The 15,635-nt window shown below is 36.2% G+C and overlaps 1 protein-coding gene across 12 annotated transcripts in view; it reads left to right on the forward strand.

Moving 5' to 3' along the window:
- Kmt2c (lysine methyltransferase 2C) overlaps positions 1 to 15,635 on the forward strand; it is a 224,138-nt gene that overhangs the window by 127,688 nt on the left and 80,815 nt on the right. For all 12 annotated transcript variants that reach the window (XM_055612928.1, XM_055612931.1, XM_055612930.1 and 9 more), the window contains exons 15-22: positions 541 to 660; positions 2,957 to 3,073; positions 5,885 to 5,986; positions 6,301 to 6,405; positions 11,299 to 11,480; positions 11,706 to 11,870; positions 12,789 to 12,898; positions 14,844 to 14,909. In XM_055612928.1, the coding sequence (XP_055468903.1) occupies positions 541 to 660; positions 2,957 to 3,073; positions 5,885 to 5,986; positions 6,301 to 6,405; positions 11,299 to 11,480; positions 11,706 to 11,870; positions 12,789 to 12,898; positions 14,844 to 14,909 (967 nt within the window). The remainder of the gene's footprint in view (positions 1 to 540; positions 661 to 2,956; positions 3,074 to 5,884; positions 5,987 to 6,300; positions 6,406 to 11,298; positions 11,481 to 11,705; positions 11,871 to 12,788; positions 12,899 to 14,843; positions 14,910 to 15,635) is intronic.

Genomic DNA, 15,635 nt, shown 5'->3' on the forward strand with positions numbered 1-15,635 from the left:
CAACTTAACTCCTTGGGTATAATTACTGTAAGATGTCATTCCTGTAAATAAAATCATCCAAGGTGCAAACATTCATTCTAAGTGTTTTAGCCTACTGGTTTGGCTGTTTACACCAAGGAATAGAACATACACTCTCTAAGATTGTCTTTTCCCTTCTTTTGCAATAGACATACTTGTTAGATGAATATAATCTCTGAATAGTTTTCTCTAGTCTTAATTTTTAGACTGTGACTGACTTATTTTCATTTTTGTACTGTAATTACAGTTCATGAGTCAGTGCTGATGTTATATAAAACTTGATTTTTATTATACTTTATTGTATTGATAATTCTACTTAAATATTTAATGTAATTATGCTTGCAAACATTTGAGTTAAAGTCACTTTAGGTGATAAGTTTATTTTCCCAAACTTGAAGCAATTTGTCCTAATTTTCCATACGTTTGCATTTGCTTTTGCTGTCCTAAATTCCTTAGTTGCTGGCTTTGATCTTTTATGTTGCTGAGTTTTATACATCTATTTTCTCACCTGCCATATCCTAGGGGGCTTGGAGTAACCATAATACAGTGAGCCCACCTTCCTGGTCCCCAGACATTTCAGAAGGCCGGGAAATTTTTAAACCCAGGCAACTTTCTGGCAGTGCCATTTGGAGCATCAAAGTGGTAAATAAAATTGCATTTACATTCATGTATCATTTCTTTCTGGTTTGTTTTGTTCTTTATGGATGTTAAGAATTAAACCTTTTTTTTCTAGATTCAGCTTCCAGAGACATTTTTTTAAATCTGAAATCTTGCCTTATAACATTCTTCACTTAAAGATCTAGATGAGGAGGAAGTTAAATTGGAGTTTTTTAAAGATACATTTTTAATGCCTTTTTCTGCCTGATTTTCTGTTGTTGTTATAAGTATTTCTTTGAGGAGAAAATTATTGTCATATAGAATACAGTATAATTAGGAATTTATTCATTATGATGTCATAAAATGTCATTGATTACATACAGACACAGGAAATATTCCCCAGTGTCCTTGTGCATGTTCACCTCATAGTCACAGAGTGCCCCCATGTCAGGGGTTGTGATGCCTTTCCAGTTCTTGATCAAGTTAAGTAGTGTGAAAGTCTTTGAAGCAAAAAAGTTTAAAAAGTAATCATCTTGAAAGTCAGAATACTTTATTGACTAAAGATTTTTTTCTTATCCTCATATTTAATATGTTTCTAGACTAGAGCTATTTAAGTTAGACTAGTGAAAGATTTCAGAAGACTTTCAGAGTATATTTTCTTAATTTCTGTTATAATTGGAAGGGCACATTTATGCTCTTCCAGATAACTCTAGTCATTCCAGGTAATGTAGCATAATTTTAGTTAATTCATTTTTAATTGATTGATTAGAGAATGGTCTCATTATATAGCCCAGGCTGGCCTTGAATTCCATCCAGATACTTCTGCCTCAGACTCCCAAGTGCTGGGACTATAGCCATGTGCCACCATATCCAGGTTTAAATACTTAAGAAAGTAAAAAATAACTTTTTCAATGTAGGAAATGCTGCCAGTTGTACTTACTTTTAGTCTGTACCAGTGGATGTTAGGGGTAATAAACTGAAAGATTTCTATAATCCTGACTTTTAATTATGGCTTTAACTCTTCCTCATACTCCTCCTTGCCATAAGCCACCCTTTTATTTCAGTTAAAAAATAATCTGTCCAGTGTAGTCCTACCCTGGCTATCGCTTGTTCAGAACTTAGTACTCTCACGAGACCTAAAGAACAGGGTGGGTAAAGAAAGTACAAGGAGAGGCAGTTTGGAGCTGGAAGTTGTTTGTACTGAAGGGGAAAACACAATTCCATAACCCTTTGTTCATGTGATTTATTCTCCCAACATAAACATAGTACTTGGACCCTGAACTTATTCTTCTCAATCAGCATATGAAACTGATAAAGGGTATCAGATGAAAATACAACATACCTACAAGGAACAAAAAGTTTTCGTGACTAACTTATATATGCACGCACACACACAATCTGCTTATAAGATGCATTTTTTCAGTTAGTAATATATAATTTTAAATATGACCAAAGTAGAGTCAGGGCCGTTATGTTGGTTGGTACTTACAGCTTAAGATCACATGGAATTTAACATTTGCCTATATGACTTTTTCTTATGTTAGTGAAAATTTAGATAAGTTATTCCTATTTCAAACATTATTTTTAAGGTTAATTATTTTGCCTTTATGTCAATTTTATTAACATATAAAGCAACTTTGAATACTGTGTTAAAATGAGATGTTCAATTTCTATAAGAGCTATTGAAATAGTAAAGGCTACTGATAACATTTTCATGACAGGAAGAATAGTGCTTCACACTAGTAAAAATTAACTTTGAGCCTTTGTAATATTTCAGAATACTGACTAAGAATTGAGGACTATGGGCCCCTTGCCACCTCAGTGACCTTGTAGAAGTCACTGACACTTTACCATCAGTACAGTTATCCTTGAAATGACGATACCTTGTGGGTTATTGATAGGAAAAATTGCTCAGATCAGTGCCTACTATATGCCCAGTAAATGTTTCTGTTACTCTCATCTCCGAGAAGATAATTTTTCTTGATACCTACTTTGTACTGAAAATAGTCTGTGCATATAGAACTGTCTGTGTTGGGATAGTAGCTCTACATACCTAGAATGAAGGTGTGTAGGGAGTTAAAAATAGTGTCAACACCTGCTGATGGGAAACAGTCAGGATGATAGAGGCAACATTGATTCTACAGCTTTAAGTAGTTTTATTTATAAGTTGTGGATACATATATAAAGGTAGAAATAGTAACTGTGGCCTATTAATATGTGTCATCTAATTATAAAAGAAAGGTAAATATTTGTATAACATTAAATATTTCACTGACATATGAATTTCAAAATTCTTTTAGTCTTTTACAAAATATTAACTCATCTTTATCTGTTAATGTAGGGCCGAGGTTCTGGATTTCCAGGGAAGCGGAGACCTCGTGGTGCAGGACTGTCAGGACGAGGTGGCAGAGGCAGGTCTAAACTAAAGAGTGGACTTGGAGCTGTTGTATTACCTGGGGTGAGATTTATGTTCTTACTATCCCAGTAGTAATTATTGGTGATGTTCTCATTTCTAGCAGGTTGGCTCCATCCTAAGAGTCCCAGGAATGGTCTTATCTCTCTAAGTTTTACCATGTCTCTTCTTGATAATTTTTTTTTAATTTTTTTTTTTTATTTTGGAAGTCTGCTCAGGTTATTTTCTGATTTGTCTTTGTTTTTCCTTTTGCCATCTTTTTATACCAACTCTATAAGAGTGAATTTGTGGTGTATTTTTTTTTCATTAAAAAATACTATTATTAAATTCTTTTTTTTTTTAAAAAAAGATGTATTTATTACATTTCATGTGTATGAGTATTTTTCTGCATATGTATATATACACCATGTACGTGCCTGGTGCCCTAGGAGTTCAGAATAAGACGTCAGATCTTATCTTCTGGAACTGAAGTTTCAAGTGGTTGTGAGCCATTTGACGTGGCTGCTGGGAATTGAATTCAGGTCCTCTGCAATAATAATATGTACTCTTACGTGCTGAGCCATCTCTTCAGCCCCTGTTTGTTATGGTGGCATTTAAAGTTTTTTTGTTATTATAGTTTCTGTAAGTATTATAAGACCTATAGAAAAAAAAAAAATGTCCAGAGATGTCCTCCCAAGATTTTATGACTATTTTGGATTTTTAAATACTTACCGATTGGTACATTTTGAGGTATTCTTTAAACGTACATTGGAAAATATATTTGAATTGAGTGTGGTATTGCACTCTTAACTCCAGCATTCAGGAGGCAGAGGCAGACAGATCACTGTGAATTCAAAGCCAGCCTCATCTACATAGAGAGTTCCAAGACAGCCAGAGCTAGAGAGAGAGACACACACACACAGAGACGGAGAGGGTCAGGGATAGAGAGACAGACAGAGACAGAAGAATATATATGTATATATTTGATAAATATAGGCAGATATTTTTATAGTACCTTTGTTATTTAACTGAAATTCTCTTTATCACTTTCTAACTGCCATCTTAAATTCAAAAAGCATGAAATTACTCAGTTTTACTACTAACCAGAAACAAGAAAACTATGATTCTGGATTTTTTGTTTGTTTGTTTGTTTGTTTCATATAAAGTAAATTGAAAATGGATCTATTTCTGAGTAGGTGGCTCACACCTTTAGTCATAGCACCTGAGAGGCTCAGGCATGTGGATCTCAGTGAATTTGAGGTCCAGGCCAGCAGGGACTACATAGTGGGATCCTGTTTCAAAAAATGAGATTCAAAAGGAAACAGACTTATTGAGACATAATTGGTGTGAGGGTACAGAGATTTGACACTCATACAAACACACACACACACACACACACACACACACACACACACACACACACACACTTTAATAAGCTTTGTTGTTTATAAACCCTTGAAAACCATATTACAATCAAGACAGTGAAGACACTGAGCTCTTAAGTCTTACCAGGATCCTGTGATGTCCCTCTGGTTCCCCAGCTTCACCTCCCACTGTCCTCTTCACACATGACTAATCTGAGTTTCTTGTGGCTCATGCCTGTAATCCTAGCCCTTGGGAGGTTGATGCAGGATTGGTGCTAGTTCACATGTTTTAAACATTTTGAAAGTTCTGGTCATGCCTCCAGATTAAATGTTTATGTTGCTTAATGGTTTCCCTTACAGTTGTAGTCAAGAGTTTTTATGACATTAAATTGCTGTTAATTGTGCCTTGATCATAACATCGTATTAGTAATATTGATTAAAACTGATTTTATAGGTGTTTAAATTTAAAATATAATAGTTACATATTTTTAGCTAAAATTTCATCCATTCTGTGCTAAAAATATTTTATTATTTATATTTTGCCCCTTACTGTAACATGTTCAGTGTAGGTTTTAACTTTTTTAAGGGAAGAGGATCATATTTCATAATTTTACTATTGGCCTCCTGTTCCCTGTTACTGAATCTAAATTAAAGCTTTTGTGGGGGCAGGGTATATAGTAAGAATCTAGTTGGTGCCCACTTGATTTGGTGAAACATAATTAAGTTCAGAAATGACCACCTATAGTTGGTGATTGGTCTGCTAATTCTGACATTTTGATAAACTAATAATAATATTCTAAAATAGTGCCACTTAACAGAAATGAGTAGGGACCAAATATGCAATTTAAAACTTCTTGGGAGCAACATTTAAAAAGTTATAGTGAACTAAAAAATTTAATTTTAAAGTGCCTTATGACTCCTATATTTCAGTCATTACCATTTTCCCATGTGAGGTATATAAGGTTGGTAACTAGCTATTTTTACATTCTTGTGAGTCTAGTACTGAGTCTTTGACTGCTGTGAATATTACAGTGTATATGACTTCAGCTAACCACTGTGTCGTTCTCGAGTGTCAGTCAAAGTGAATTGCACATATTTACCATATGTCATAATTTTATAGTTTCTTGATTAGAATATCTGGATAATTAAGATTAATAAGACAGGCTTTGGGATCCTCCTTTGTCTGTATCTGTGGCGCTTGTATGACTAAAGTGACCCTGTGTGAAAACAAAGTCATTATGACTTTTAACTGTGGAGGCAAGGCCTTGCTTTGTGGACAGGCCAGCTCCAGCTTGATCACCTCCTGCCTCAGCTGCCTTAGCTGTGATTATAGTGTACACTACCACGTACACTAAGAGCCAAGTGTTTTCCAGTTAATATTATGTAAAGAGTTGTTAGTCTAGACATGAACAAAAATTGTGTTCTGATTAAGAATTTTCAGTTAAGTGTAATACAATTAAGTAACAGCATGATGTTTGGGTTTGTTGTTTTTTTTTTTTTTTGCATTTTGTAGGTGTCTGCTGCAGATATTTCAGCTAATAAAGACGAAGAAGAGAACTCTATGCACAATACAGTTGTTTTGTTTTCTAGTAGTGACAAGTTCACTTTGCATCAGGTTCGAACTTAATTTTTTCCTATCTGCATAGATATCATCCAGTTAGACTATAGTACTATGTTAAATAAAAATATATTTTAAAAATTTGTTTAATCTTACCTGAAAGGAAAGGAGGACCTCCCCTTTTCTATCAGTGGACTGGGGGAGGGGCAGAGGAGGAGAAGAGAGAGGAAGGGAAGGTGAGATTGGAAGAGTATGAGGGAGGGGGCTACAAAGTGAAAAGTTCACTTTGTAAATTGTAATAAATTGTAAGTTGTAATAAATAAAAAAAATAATTTAATCTTAAAATAGCTTTACATGTTGTTAATTTTCAGGATATGTGTGTAGTTTGTGGTAGTTTTGGCCAAGGAGCAGAAGGAAGATTACTTGCCTGTTCACAGTGTGGTCAGTGTTACCATCCATATTGTGTCAGTATTAAGGTAAGCATGTTTAAATTAATGAGTTAACAAAAACATTTCTAATAAAAATTATTCTATTTATTCATTTATTCATGTGTGACTCTCTGCATGTGTATGAATGCAGACATGTGGAAGTCATAGGATACTTGTGGGAGTTAGTTCTCTTCTTCTACCATGTATATGGGTCCTGGGGATCAACTTAGATTGTCAGTCTTGGTGGCATGGGAGTTTACCCTTCAAGCCATATCACTAGTGCCAACAAAGGTATATAAACTTTTATTTTGCTTGAACAATAATATGGTTCTCTCGGTTTTAAAATTGATATTTAAATCAAGTATTTGTTGCTAGTATACATATGTGGCAATATTTTAGTTCTGAACTCTGTTTTTATCCCTCCTTTTAAATTTTTTTTTTATTTATTACAATTAATTCACTTTGTATCCCAGCTGTAGCCCCCTCCCTCATGCCCTCCTAATTCTGCCTTTCCTCCCTCTTCTCCCATGGGTCTTCCCCAGTCCACTGATGGAGTTTTTAAGTGTTTATTTCCTCAACAAATTATCTCCTAAAAATCTGTGGTTTTAAATTATGCAAATTTATCCTGTTGTTGTACTGAAAAAGGCATAAAAATGTAGGTATTTACTCTTTAAAGTTTATCTTATGACCATTTACTGAGGCGTTAATTTGTTTGTGTTCTTTTGATCCCCTGATAAAAGAACAACTAGTAGTCATGTTGTATGACTATCCATGTCTCTTCCATGTTCAGGTTCCTCAGTCCTTCTCCACATACATTTTTTTTCCTTATAGCCAAAACAAGTATTATATTTAATGTAATTCTGTAATAACCAAGATCCTTCAACTCTTAGTTGCAAGCATTTCTATTAGATAATAAGAATATTTTATGTGGTAACCATGTACTTGGTTTTAAAGTTACCTAAATATGGGCATGTTGCAGTATCTCTGAATGAAATGAGTATTTTTTAAGACCAATTTTTAATAAAAGTTGTAATTTTTGAGTGAAGTAATGGGTGCTCAGTGGAAGTTTCAGTGTTCAGCTGTAGATGTAGGAGCCTCCTGTGTACTACATACCATTTTCTGATTCTGATGTAACATGGGATAAGTATGAACCTAAACTTCTTGTCTGTTGATCATCTTAACTTAACCCCCTCTTTTCTTGCTCTCTGTGTGATGCCTTTATTTATCCAAGATGTTGATATAGGAAATAAAGTTTCATGTATCCCCCGCAGGAACTAGTGTTATAAGTACACTAGCTTTTTATTCCCTTAAACTAACACTAGCTTGTATGCATTTAGGACTCAAAATGAAATATTGAAATTTATCTAAGATGGGAGACTAGTAAAGTTACTATATGCAGGCATTCTCAACTTGTTGCTCATCTTCTCGGCTAGTGAGGTGCTCAACAGGTAAAGGTGGAAGGAGAGAACTGAGCTCCTCATGCAGTGGCAGTCACTTCTCCATCCCTTTGGTACTCACTCACAATAAATATTAATGAGAAAATTTAACTCCCAAATTATTTAAAGCCAATTAAAAATGAAACTATTTCTTCGTTGTGTCTTCATATTCTAAATGCCTTGAGATTTGACTTTGTAATACTGGTTAAGGATATTGAACATGATTCTTTCCAAGATTTGATTATAAAGTCTTGTGAGCTCAATGATGTCTTAATATGGTCATTTCCTTTGGCTACAATGGCAGCAGTTTTATTGGGAAAGTTACGATTTAGAGGCACCACAAGAACTCTGTGAATTCTTTTAAACTACTCAATTCCCATTTTCAACTAAACTAATTGAAGCTTATATAGTTAAGAATATAAAACAGAAAACCTCAACTTGTTATTGGCTAATTACTGTCAGGTAGAGTTTAAATACATGCTTTTCTAGCTACATGTGGTTGCTTTTGTACCACTGATTTCTCTTGAACAAAACAGAACAATTCCACTAACTGGAGAAGCACAAGGTGATTGTGAGTTGCCTCAGTGAATAAAGCACTTGCTGAGCAAGTTTGCTTACCTGAGTTCAACCCTAGAAGCCCATATAAGGTGGAAGAAGAGGCCTGCTGGGGTGTCCTGTCGTCTGATCTGTATAGGTGCCCATGTGCACATAGGTGCGCACATACACACACCCCCTAGGTAATGCTCTTTTTTGAGACAGGGTTTCTCTGTGTAGCCTTGGCTGCCTCGACTCTTTTTGTAGACCAGCCTGGCCTGGAACTCAGAAGATCTACCTGTCTCTGCCTCCCTGAGTGCTGGGGTTACAGGCATTCACCACTGCCCCAGGCTAAAACTGGGAGAATTTTGAAATACAAGAAAATAGAAGCATTATTTATTTAATGTTAATATAATGTTATCACGTTATGTCATATAGTTTCTAAAATACTGTGAAACTCGAATGAATTAGGGTGCAGCCAACGAACTAACCCTTAGCAACAGCAGTACTTTGAAAATGGTTCTGTCTTCAGGAGCATTTGGTAGTTGCTGCTCTAGTATAGTCCCCCTGTCTTGAGTCATTCCCCTTCCTAGTCTCTGGACTGTGTCCCGTCACCTGGTCAGCGGTGTCTTCACACTCTTAATTTGTTTAGATACACATTTTTCAACGTTGGGTGAGCTTTGGGTGTTATTCTGTTTCCAGATTCCTAGTAGGTGTTCTTTTCTTGCTGTAGGTCCTTATTATGTCTTGTACATGTGGAAGGTTAGTGTTCAGAGTCTTAGTTGTCAATTAACAAAGTGTCACAAGACTCGGCCTCATGTTTGCCCCTCTCAGAGACCACATTCTTAATCTGTATGATCCACAGTTTAATACATTTGGCCAAGCTGTATCAAATTCTTACATGACTTCAACTCTGTCTCACATTTTATTATTCTAAGCTGGGGGGTGGCACATAGTAGCTCACTACCCAGTTTGCACACACACTTTCATTGGAACATAGCTGTGCCTTTTGTTACGGGTGTTTATAGTGTTTTCCCCCTAGAAGTTGCAGGGAGGAATTGTGTAGCTGCAACAGACTGCAGGGCTTACAAAATCTCAAATACTTGCTGGCTGCCCAGTTGCAGAACAGCATGCTGTTTACTGTACTATTCCACTCTGCTTTTCCTTTCAGGCTCTTCATTTGCTAAGTAATATATTATAATTTGATAATTTCAGACACTTAAAAGAAATCAATATGCTAATCAAAGTAATGAGAGTTGTTTAAACATCAGAACTTACTAAGCTCTACATCTGCAGCATACATTTACTCCTTTCAAGCCTCTTCATGTGGATAATTCTATAGTTCTCAGTAATAAGCTGGTGCCGCTGCATTAGCAATGTCTGATAGTTGCCGACTCACTACTCTACTTTCAGCAGACAGTTCATGTCTTTCTGTTACATCTTTACGGTACAGTGTCATTGCATAGTTAAATCAGAAAAATACCGGCTATCATGCAGTAAGTGTTCACTGCAGATGTAAGTAATGAACTGTGGCTTTTGTCTTTTTCTGGATTTTTAATAGTAAGACGATTATAACCGTAAGTAACTCTCCATTTTTATTTGTTTGTTTTTAGCCCACTGCACATATGCCATCCTATCATATTGCTTTCTCAAATACCATTTTTTTCCTTTGGTAGTACTGTATTGCCTTGTCTAATCTATGCCTATAGCATCTGGCATGTAGTTCTTTGCTATCCTTAACTTTCCTGTACACAGTCCTTTGGCCTTTTCTTGGGACATATCCTTAATCTCTTCCATATGTTTCTAGGTAAACTTTAGGAATGAGCAGGAACTAAATTTCTAATTCCTGTATGTTTAAATCACATTCTGCCTTCTTAGTTAATGACTCACTTAGCTAGGTTAAGTATTACACTTTTGCAAAGTCTTTTTCTGTATAATATGTACATTGCACTACTATTCTGTTTTAACATCTGGTTTAGATGGAAAGCTTTGTGCTTATGTACCTTTGTACTTTTGTAACAAATAAGACATCCTTATAGACAGTTGTTCTTCTAGAATTAGTTCTGTAGCTTTTAGGTGTTCTCCTTCCTCATGAGCTGAATTTTTACTATATACCTTTACTGTTTGCTATGTCATTGTGACTTGGAGATTTATGCTTTTCAGTATCTTCAAGAAGTAATTCAAAGCTTGGCAGTGGTGGCTTATACCTTTAATTCCAATACTTGGGATGTAGAGGTAGGCAAATCTCTGAGTTTCAGACCAGCCTCGTCTGTTTACACAAAGAAACCCTGGCCTGAAAAACAAAAACAAAGCAACAAAACCAAAAGAAGTTGATTCCAAATGTATTAAGTTTCCATGGTGTAGCTTCTTTGATGATTTTATTAGAGATGTAGAGAGTCTCAAAAATTCTACCAATCATATTTCTCAGACTGAAAAAATTAGTAAAGGTGACCTGTAAGTCCCAACTCCACATCCTAAAACTCCTGAAAGACCATAAACTGTCTCTGAGAACTTAGTATTTTGCTATGATAATTTTTCACCTCTTTTTTATTTGACAAGTTCCCATACTATGACCACAGATTTCAAAAACATGAATTCATAAAAACATCATACTTAGAGATTTTTGTTGATGTAGTTTCAAATTTTGTCAATAGTAGCAGGGCAGCTTACTCAGTTTTAAAATCCAGTCACCATATGTGTAAAAACAATGGGATTAAGTCTGAAGCAGTGGATAGTTTAGTGGACATTCATGTTGCTAAAATATGCACCACTTCAAATGGTCATGCTGATCAGATGGGCTCCTCCAGGAATGCAAATGTTCCCTACTGAATATTGGGCCACCAGTACCTGCTCCTGCTCAATAGGTATGAACATTAGTAGTAATTTATGCAATATCCTAGTTTAAAAAAAAAGATTTTTAAGTTAAATAAATAAATCAATCACATGGATCCCCCCCCCCTTTGTTTTTCAGATCAGTAAAGTGGTTCTTAGCAAAGGTTGGAGATGTCTTGAGTGCACAGTATGTGAGGCCTGTGGGAAGGCTACTGACCCAGGAAGACTCTTGCTGTGTGATGACTGTGACATAAGCTATCATACCTACTGCCTAGACCCTCCATTGCAGACAGTTCCCAAAGGAGGCTGGAAATGCAAATGGTACCCTAGGATTTATGTTACCTTGTCAGTCTTCCAAGTTTTGAACTTAGTCATGTATACTTAATCATATAATGCACACTTGGTGTGATACATATTGCTAATCAGAAAATTTCCACATTTGTAAAATTATTTTCTTTCATTCTGTGTACTTATACCTTCTCAACATTTCACACTTTAATGTGAAAACAAACTTGAGACTTTTGGGGGGGGGGATTTGGATTTCAGGTGTGTTTGGTGCAGACACTGTGGAGCAACATCTGCAGGTTTGAGATGTGAGTGGCAAAACAATTACACACAGTGTGCTCCTTGTGCCAGCCTGTCTTCCTGCCCCGTCTGCTGTCGGAATTACAGAGAGGAAGACCTTATTCTGCAGTGTAGACAATGTGACAGGTATGTGCCCCTCTACCTCCTTTGCTACCTTAAGCTTTTTTCTCAAATGCAGTAAAGGAATTTAGAAAATTACTTTCTTTAATCATAAATTTAAGGAACCAACTTTCCTTTCTGGAATTTTATTCTATTAGAAGCTTCCAGACACTTGATATTTTCAGTTGGGGACTTTTTGATGGTTTATCAGTCTCTTCAAATTAGATGCATAATTAGTGCTTGCATATATGTCTGTTTTATGGAGAATTTCTGAATCTTCTGGTAGATTCTAAAAATCGTCTCCTATACTCTTTCCCTGAACACCATTTCCCCCTAAAGCTGCAGATCTTAAACCTAGGTATTAGAGACACTCTTTGATATTCCTTTTTACTACGTGAACCTCCAAAATGCAGACTGCTTTCGTCATTTTTTTTTCTTTTTTTTATCAATACTGTTAGCAGTTCAGCACTGTATACACAGTGTTAGTTTTAATTCATTGGTGCTGCAGTATTTTTTTTGTAAATAAGCTGTGTAGTTTTTGTAGCACTTTGCTACAGACTGCTCAAAGGTCATCATTACTTGACACATAGTGTATCTGTTGCTGGTTAGATGCAGCAGGTGGCACATATGCGTACAAATAATTCTATTTGTACCCTTCTGAATTCCTGCTTTACCGCTTCTTTGTCTTTCAGCATTTGATCACTATGGAAATTGCCCTAATAATGAGCGTTTGCTTCCTCCTTAGTGTTTATTTTCATTTCTTTTTCTGACTTTTCAATACAAGGAAGGATCTTGTGTGTTAATAGAGATGTTAGGGACACATAAAAGGTTGACATTTGAGACTCGAGACTCTAGATTAGAGGACTGTAAATCCCTGTTGTAAGTTTAAGAAGAATACAGTTTCTAGTATATTTACTTTTTTTAAATGTATAATTTTTTTTAAAGGTGGATGCATGCAGTTTGTCAAAACTTAAATACTGAGGAGGAAGTGGAAAATGTAGCAGACCTTGGTTTTGATTGTAGCATGTGCAGACCCTATATGCCTGTGTCAAATGGTAAGGGACTAACTAAACTGTATCTCTTTGATTTGTGAACTAGAAGTTGTTTTGTACTACCATATACTTCCTATTCTAATTGTATTAAAATGGTTTGTATAAACAGAAAAGGAAGCATATACATTTAGGCTGTAACATACTATTTTGCCTTCTTGAGTTTAACCTTTTGGAGTTACTGTATTTGAAAATCCCCCATTCATTTTATGCTGGTTTTCTTTTAAAAATTTTTAAATTTTTTATTTTTACTAATTACAGCTTATTCACTTTGTATCCGACCTGTGGCTCCCTCCTCCCCTTCCAATCCCACCCTTCCTTCCTTCTTCTCCATCCATCCCCCAGTCCACTGATAGGGGAGGACTCCCTTCCCCTTCCTTCTGATCCTAGTCTGTCAGGTCTCATCAGGAGTGGCTGTATTGTCTTCCTCTGTGGCCTGGTAAGGCTGCATCCCCCTGAGGGGGAGATGATCAAAGAGCACGCCAATCAGTTCATGTCAGAGACAGTCCATTTTCCCTTTACTAGGGAACTCACTTGGACACTGAACTGCCATGGGTTACATCTGTGCAGAGGTTCTAAGTTATCTCTATGAATGGTCCTTGGTTAGAATATCAATCTCAGAAAATACCCCTGTGCCCAGGTTTTTGGGCCTGTTGCTCTCCTGTGGAGCTCCTGTCCTCTCCATGTCTTACTATTTCCCACTTCTTTCACTGCACTCTGCCCAAAGTTTGGCTATAAGTCTCAGCATCTCCTTTGATACCCTGCAGGGTAGAGTCTTTCAGAGGCCCTCTGTGGTAGGCTCCTGTCCTGTTCCCTGTTTTCTCCCTCTTCTGACATCTGTCCCATTTGCCTTTCTGAATGAGGATTGATCATCTTAGCCAGAGTCCTCCTTCTTGATTAACTTCCTTAGGTGTACAGATTTTAGTATGATTATCCTATATTGTATGTCTAATATCCACTTATAAGTGAGTATATACCATGTGTGTCTTTTGGCTTCTGGGATACCTCACTCAGGATAATCTTTTCTAGTTCCCACCATTTGCCTGCAAATTTCATGATTTTCTTGTTTTTAATTGCTTAGTAGTATTCTGTTGTGTAAATGTACCACAATTTCTGTTTCCATTCCTCAGTTGAACATCTGGGTTGTTTCCAGCTTCTGGCTATTACAAGTGAAGCTGCTACGAACATGGTTGAGCAAATGTCTTTGTTGTATAGTTGAGCATGTTTTGGATATATGCCTAGGAGTGGTATATATAGCTGGATCTTTTAGGTAGTACTAGTCTTAATTTTCTGAGAAAGCTCCAGATTGATTTCCAAAGTGGTTGTACCAGTTTACATTCCCACCAGCAGTGGAGAAGGGTTTCCCTTTCTCCACATCCTCTCCAGCGTGTGTTGTCACTGGAGTTTTTGATCCTAGCCATTCTGATGGGCGTAAGGTAAAATCTCAGGGTCGTTTTGATTTGCTTTTCCCTGATGACTAATGGCAGAGAAACACTCAAAGAATGCTCAACGTCCTTAGCTGGTTTTCTTTTTTATACCCCATGTTTTGGAAGCTGAGTGTAGTAGTGGGCACCAGTGATCCCTGTGCCTGGGGAGACTGAGGCAGCAGGATAGGGAAGCCTATCCTGCATGACGCATACCTGGCAGGCTATGCTACAGGCTCAGCTATATAGTGAGGCCTTTTCTCAGAAAAGAAAAAAAAAAATCTGTGAAATACCTTTCAAATAAGACCTTTGAAAACCCCAAAGTTGATTTTGGCATTGGGATGGAGCATATGGGTATAGTACTTGACTGGCATGTACTAGGCACCTCCCTTCCTCCCCCCGCAAGAGTTAACATCCTGTAGTGTTCACACATTGCTGAATGATATGTCTACACACACTGAAATTTTAATCTTGTCTAAGTCTTTTTTTTCTTCAAACATTTCCTGAGTTGTTGTTTTTCTTTTCAGTGCCTTCCTCAGACTGCTGTGACTCTTCACTTGTGGCACAGATTGTCACAAAAGTAAAAGAGCTAGGTAAAATTTGAAAAAAATAAAGTTTTTTTTTTAAGAAAGCATATGCTTAATTCTTAAACAACTGGCTTGATTCTTATATGAAATTAAGTGAATTGTCTGATGTTAATTTCTAGAATTCATGTATGAGAGGTTCATATTATCTCATTTTGCTGAAATTGTAGTTCTATAAATTTCAGATAATAATGAAAATAATAGTTCTTTGGATTAACTGTTAGTATCATGCTTTCCTTCACTTTAGTTGGGTGCTTAGTTGTCAGTTAGAAGAAGTAGAAATCCTATTTAATTAAGCATTTATATAGTATTTTTTTCTTTGCTAACTAAGGATAGTGACATGGCATTTTTATGAGAGATTCTTTTTAACTAATATTTTGACAATATTTCTGATACAGAAACATTTGGACTGTATGGAAATTGCTTTAATAAGCAAGTTTTCATATTAAGAGTTTGAGTCTGAAGAATTAATGATCTTATTAATATTTTAGTTAGCATACAAAGCAGTGGGTATCATGGGTTCCAGTATGTGTATATCATTGTACTTTAGGGTGCAGTATCTTTACAGGATTTCTGCCTGTCTTTGTAACTTGTCATATTGATGCTGGTTTTCCACGTGGGCTTCTGAAGTAGTTTTGTTTCTCTTACATAAAACGATCCTTACGTTTTGTTCTTTATTAGGAAAAAGCTTGTTATTGAGCAGCTGCGGCAGCACCTGTATCTTCAGTGTCTTCT

This window comes from Psammomys obesus, unplaced genomic scaffold, assembly GCF_907164565.1.
Source record: "Psammomys obesus unplaced genomic scaffold, mPsaObe1.curated_primary_1811, whole genome shotgun sequence".
Lineage (NCBI taxonomy): Eukaryota > Metazoa > Chordata > Mammalia > Rodentia > Muridae > Psammomys > Psammomys obesus.